This window comes from Rhagoletis zephyria, unplaced genomic scaffold, assembly GCF_001687245.7.
Source record: "Rhagoletis zephyria isolate East Lansing unplaced genomic scaffold, Rhagoletis_zephyria_1.1 Rzeph_scaffold_00035, whole genome shotgun sequence".
NCBI classification, from domain to species: domain Eukaryota; kingdom Metazoa; phylum Arthropoda; class Insecta; order Diptera; family Tephritidae; genus Rhagoletis; species Rhagoletis zephyria.
This window is the reverse complement of record NW_016157119.1, coordinates 100,735-107,468: the sequence shown is the minus strand read 5'-3', so window position 1 is coordinate 107,468 and position 6,734 is coordinate 100,735. Positions and strand designations below refer to the sequence as shown.

Sequence of the window (6,734 nt, the reverse complement as noted above, 5' to 3'; positions counted from 1 at the left end):
AGAAATACGAAAACTGCGATATTTTAGTAACTACTGAAGATAATTCACTCAAAATTGATATTTACAATAATTTTTAGACGAAAAATAAGAATATTATAAATTTTTGGAAAATGGGCGTAGCCACGCCCACTTATGGTTACATGTGTATATCTTGGTAACCGCTACACCAATTTCTTCCAAACTTGGCACAGTTGTTGGCCCTGGTACAGCATAAAAAACCGCCGAAACTTTTTAAAATCGGACAATAACCACGCCCACATCCCATATAACGGTAATTTAGAGAAATACAAAATCTTCGATAAATCAGTAAATATTGAAGCTAATTTATTCAAAATTGATGCTTGCAACAATTCTTTACCAAGAAATACGTTTATGGTAAAATTTTGGAAAATGGGCGTGGCACCGCCCACTTATGATCACATATAAGTATATCGGTAACCGTTCTACCAATTTGTACCAAACTCGGTATGGTTATTGTACTTGCCACGTGTAAGCAAAACGTTGAAAATTATTGAAATCGGACTAAAATAACGGCCGATTCTCATATAACGGTAAATTTAAGAAATGCTTGAAACTTCGATATTTCGAAATTGAAGGACGCTAATTTACTCAAAATTGATACACACCGGGTTACCGTGTAGCGGTAGCTTTCGCAAAGGTGAAAATCATATACTTAGTACCTGCGCCGGGTATTTAATGTTCGGCTCCGCCCGAACTTAGACTTTCTTACTTGTTTTACTTCAAATTCATATTTATTTTTTGATGTTAATATTAAAATGTTGCTCATACGCCATGTGCTTACATAGGCAGGAATCTTATTAGAATTAAAGTGGAAGGAAAGCGCTGAAATTAAATTATAAATAAGGTTTTTTTGTCTTCGTAATTTTGAATGAAAATTTTTAATTTATAAAGGATTGCTTTATAGATGACTTCTGTATTGCCATCACTTTTTCTTTTGAAAAATGCTAGGTTTTCCCACAAAAACAAAAACGTTTTGTAGCACTATGTTTTATTAGGCAATTAAGCGAGCCCACGCAGCCAAACCATTATACTCAGTTACTATACGAATATATTTGTTTCCTTAATTCAAACTAATCTAATACAGGCAAGCATAGCAAATGCGCATCAGCACCGATCCCAATTGGGATTCGCATTGTACGTTGACATGAACATTAATTAGCCGTAATAGTGTAATAGCGGGTGGAAAAAAGTAAGTTTAGTGAAGAAATTTTCAGCAAATACAAACAGAAAGCAATAAATGACATGCATTGTTGTGTGAAAAATGTTTTATAATCGCTCAAACACACAAAGACACATTCAAGCGTATCCATAAAAATTTGCATGCGATAGTTATACATACATACATACATACACGGCGTATGATGAATAAATGTTTTACATACACATATTTGTCACGAAAAAGGGCTGCTAAACCGATAGCGAAAGTTAGCATTATTTAGTTTCTGGTAAGCGACCTTAGTTATGACCTTAGACACGCGTATAAGCAATGTGAATGCCGGAATGGCGTGAATAACTATTTCTGCGTGGGTAAATTCTCAATTGGGAATTTTGGCAATGTTAGTATAGCAGCTACGAGGAATCCCACAACTAATTTGCATCCCAGTGCAGGCTGGAAACGCATTCCCCGTTGCCTAGTTGAACGCGACGACGAGGCACCATTGGCTGGAACACACCTAAAACGCCAGCTGCTTGCAATCGTCTTGCCAGCTGGCGGTATAAAAGCCCTTGTAATTCGCTGTGCGAGTACACAAACTGTCTTTAGGAGCTGAACGTTAACGGTCAAAACGCGGTAAAAATCGGCAAAACGCGCCGGAATCGTGGCAAAGAAAATCGCTAACCGATATGGAAACGCCGGAAGAGAAGAAGGAAATGCAAATGCAAAAAGAAGCATCTTTGAGTAGCATACCAGCAGCTATACAGTGGTAATTGTGGATTAGCGAAAAGTGTTTGAAAAAATATGTGAAAATAATTCAAAAGTGATTTGAAATTTGTTTGTGTTAAATGCTTGAGTGCTTACAAATATAAGAGAATACTAAATAAAAATTAAATTTTTATTTTTTTTTATAAAAAATCATTTCCTTTTCTGCATGCTGCTGCTGCCAGGAAGCGCGCTGCTCTCATGGCTAAAAACGCAGCTTCTTCGAAGGAAAATATTGCTGATGACAGCGATGCAGAGGATGTAGACACAAAGCAACAGATTCAATATGGCAATACATGCCAGGCTACCTGCGGCATTTTGAAAGAATATTGTGATTATAGTACCATTCACGGTTTTCGATATTTGGGTGAAATAAAGCGACCTCGATGGGAAAGGTGAAGTTGAATAAATGTTGCCGTATTATTAAAAAAGAACCTTGATAAGTGGCACTACAAAGCAAAAAAATTTCAGTGAAAGGCTTACTTAGTAAAAAGTAGTAATGGAATAGAGAAATTAGTGCCAAAGTCTATACTTATTGAAATAGAAAAAATTCGACAATGCATTGTAGCTAGTGTAATGCAAATACATACATATATACATACATCGTAGCAAAAAAGTACTATTAACTGGATTTTGGAAAATATCTGTGGTGGCGTTTTTGAGAAATTGCATTTCAAACTGCAATCGCGATTTCTCAAAACCTACCGAAGGTAACATACGACAATATTTTATTCAGCCGACGATATGTAATTGAGGATTACAGGAATTTAGAGATTTTTCAAAAGTGGTAGGCTAGACTTTGAAAGATTTGTGGATAACACATATGTAGGTATATTGTAGATGTCACTCCAGAGCTTAGAAGAACTGCGTGTGATCAACGAAATCTCAATCTAAATATAAAACACAAATTTTTTTCTAAAGTACTAAATCACCAATTGATTTAGGTTCTAAATTTTACTAATTATATGGAAACAATTTCCAGACTTTTTTGGGTATTCGTGCTGATCTTCTCCATTTACACTTGCGCCACGCTTATAATGAATATCTGGGATAAATGGAACAACAATCCGGTCATTGTTTCATTTGCTGAAAAATCCACACCAGTATGGCAGATACCATTTCCGACTGTGACAGTTTGTACCGAAACCAAGGGCAGGCAGAGAGTTTTCAATTTTACTGAAATCTATTGGAGAATCACCGATAAATTGAACAACGTCACAGACGAGGAGTTGACCGATGAAGAGTGAGACACTTAACTTTACTTTATATTGCTTTGGAGTAACTAACTAAAAATAAATGTAAATAAATGAATCTTCGCAGACGCGTGCGCATGGAAGCTATGGCGCAGGTGTGTGACGCACATTTGTTTGCGGATTTGAAATTTGGACATAAAGCAACATCAGCTGCCAAGGTGGTCGATGCGTTGGCAGCAGTAACGCCACAGTTCAATGAAAGCTATTTGCATTGCAAATGGCGTAATTTACCCGAGAATTGTCAACAAATGTTTCAGAAATTTATAACCGAAGAGGGTGTATGTTATAGCTTTAATTCGCTTAGTGCCATGGAGATCTATCGACCGGAGGGGTGAGATTTTGTGATTGATTAACAGGGCAATTCTGGATAAGATAGTAAAAAGTCTGCCATCAGACAAGTGAAAAACAGATGGCAACTAGTAGTTCTAGTAATTCTAGTACAAAGGTCTTGGAAAAGAAGCTTACTTGTTCGTGGTGAAAAGCTATTTTGAGAGAAAATACTTTTATGTCATTTAGCTCGCTTTAGCTTTTTAATATACTTTTTTATTTTTTTATTTAATTTTCTTTTATACATAGCTTACATTAGCTAAAAAAAATATATATAGTTACCTTAATTCAAAAAGGCCCTAACCAACAAATTTTTTTATTTTACAGGAGCAGCAAAAAATATTATAAAAAGAGTATAGGGCTTTAGTATAGAGGTAGGGCTTTTTAAAAAGTGGCATGTAACTCCGTGTAAAATTTTTTACTGAAGTCGTATTTTAACACATCCTACCAAAATCTGTGAAAAAGGCAATTTCGAAAAAAGTGATGGTGGGCGCCTTTGTGAATTAGGGTGACGATATATATTTTTAAAATTTTATTTGATTTTTAGAAACTTATTTTATTGAATTTGTTCTTTTTTTTTAAATTTTATTGGTTTAAAAAGTACGTTTTTCAAATTTCATACGATTTTTAGAAACGTATTTTTTTTTGTATTATTTAATAAAATATATTTTCCGTTTAATTTTTAAATTTTATTGTTAAAAAAAGAAAAATATATATATGTATAATTTTTCATTTAATTTTTATTATCTTATTTTACTCCATTTTCATTGTTAATTTGTTTACTTGTATTTTCTTTTATTTTTTATGTTTCGTTTTAAGAATAAAAAACAATATTTTTTTTTGTATTTCATTTAAATTTTATGATCTTATTTTACTTAATTTTTTGATTTTGTTAATTTTTTTACTTGTATTTTCTTTTATTTTTTATATTTTTTCTTAAGAATAAAAATATATTTTTTTTTGTATTTCATTTAATTTTTAAGCACTATCCTCTTTTATGAATTTTTCTTTTTCTATTTTAATTTGCTCTTAATTTTTAGATTTTATTATCTTACAAAGAAAACCATATAATTTTTAATTTCATAAAATTTTTAAGAATATTTTTATTAAATTTTTTATTTTTTTATTTTATTTTATTTTATTTTATTTTATTTGATTTTATTTAACTTAATTTTATTTTTTTATTTTATTTTATTCTATTTATTATTTTTATTACATATTTACAAAAAATCAAAAAAATATTGCTAATCGGCCTACTCGTTAGCAGATCTTTCAATCAGTCTTTCAAAGGACGGCAACGAGCTTTTAAGATAGTTGCCAGAATTGACAATTGCCGTTTGTTTTTCGTAAGACTGCGATGAGCTAAAATACTAATTTTTAATGAGTTACGGCATTTACATTTTTTTCCAAAGCATAATAAGCGAAATGCTTTTCCAAACTGACAATCGCACTGCTACCGATTGGAATGTAGAGGATGGCTATAGCGCCAGCGCTGATCCCGAAACATATCCTGAACGGGTGCTTGGTCCTGGCGCACGCGCTGGCCTTTATATGGTTTTGAATGGTTTCGAACAGGATTTTGATAATTTGTGTCGCGGTCCAGTGCAGGGTTTTAAGGTGCGGTGCGAGCGGCATATTGAAAATAACTGTTCCTATTCTATGTAGTACTTGTTTATTTTTCAGATTATTTTGCATACACCCGGTGAGGTAGCGCAAATCTCCAAACAATACTTTCGCATACCATTCGATCAGGAGGTGCTCATATCGATTAAGCCTAAAATTATCACCACTTCGGAGGGTTTGCGTTACTACGAACCGCACAGGTAAATAAATCAACAAAAGTTTAATTTTTTATGAAATCGCATTTTTTTGTTTGGTTTTTGAATTTCCACAGACGCCAATGCTACTTTCAAAAGGAACGCCATCTGCGCTACTTCCAAATCTATACGCAAAGCAATTGCGAACTTGAATGTCTGTCGAATTTTACGTTAAGCAAATGTGGCTGTGTTAAATTTTCGATGCCCCGTAAGTGAGAAGCCTATAATTTTAAGCCTCCTTTTTCAAAATGTTTTTTGTTTATTTGCCGCTAAAAGACACCCCTAATACGCCAGTTTGTGGTGCGATCAACGTGAAATGCATCAATCAAGCTGAGGATGAGCTGCTGCTGAAAGAATTCAATCAGGGTGCGGAAACGGCTGAAGAAAATGTGCGTGGACGCACCGAATGCGATTGTTTGCCCTCTTGTACTTCCATAGCCTACGAGGCAGAGATTTCACAATCCGATTTCGACTATAAGCTAGTGGCGAATACATTTAAGGAGGAAGAATCAACACGTTTCAATGCAAAGTGAGTATGACACGCATGGAATCCGAAAAGTATGCAATATGAACCGGGAAAATGCGGTTAAAGTACAAATAGAAATGCTTGTTTGTTTATATATATGTAATGCACCGAAAGAGATATATGGGAAATCGGTCAATTTTGATACAAAAATTATTTCTAAATTTTCTATTGAACTTTGGCTTTCATGCTGCATACTTTTAGGCGCAATAAGTAGATTAATCGACAGATATTTAGCGGTCGAAATTTCGCACATTTATAGAATAATTGTTTCCCTATCTTCAAAGAAAAAAAAAATTATCAATACTTGCTCTTTTTGTGTCTCTTTTCAGCAATAAAATGTCGCGTGTCTCAATATTCTTTAAGGAAGCACAATTTCTTACCTCGAGACGCTCTGAATTGTATGGCACCACTGACTTTCTTGCCAACTGCGGCGGTTTGCTGGGCCTCTTTATGGGCGTGTCTATATTAAGTATTGTGGAAATAGCATATTTCTGCTCGGTGCGCCTTTGCACCAACTTGCGCATGCGTCATGCGCGCCGTAAAGAAGTGGAGAATAACGACGAGATAGTGAAGGATGCTTAGAATGTTTTTTTTTCGCAATTTTATTAAAAGATCCGCTACCTCAAATGCGCAAAAAGTATTCTTCTTCTAAAGCTACATATATAAATTTATTGAATGTTTTCAGATGAGTTTTGGCTAGTAAATAATGTTGTGAATCGATTTCAATAAGTTGAGTTAGAGAAATTTAAGTAAATGTTGCAAAATTTATGAAATAGAATTATGAGATTATAACCGCTATATTTAATTTTTTAGGTTTTGTTAGCCACTTATGTGTAATTTTTTAACACATTATAAGAAATCGCGGTTTAAGA

At 33.8% G+C, this 6,734-nt stretch overlaps 1 protein-coding gene across 1 annotated transcript; it reads left to right on the top strand.

Annotated features, from left to right (window-relative positions):
• The first annotated feature begins 1,863 nt into the window (after positions 1–1,863).
• On the top strand, positions 1,864–6,444 carry ppk26 (pickpocket 26). Its single transcript, XM_017619104.1, has 9 exons — positions 1,864–1,943; positions 2,125–2,334; positions 2,922–3,182; positions 3,260–3,523; positions 4,932–5,136; positions 5,203–5,342; positions 5,414–5,544; positions 5,613–5,865; positions 6,192–6,444. The coding sequence occupies exons 1-9, from the start codon at positions 1,864–1,866 to the stop codon at positions 6,442–6,444; spliced, it is 1,797 nt and encodes a 598-aa protein (XP_017474593.1).
• The last annotated feature ends 290 nt before the right edge of the window (positions 6,445–6,734 follow it).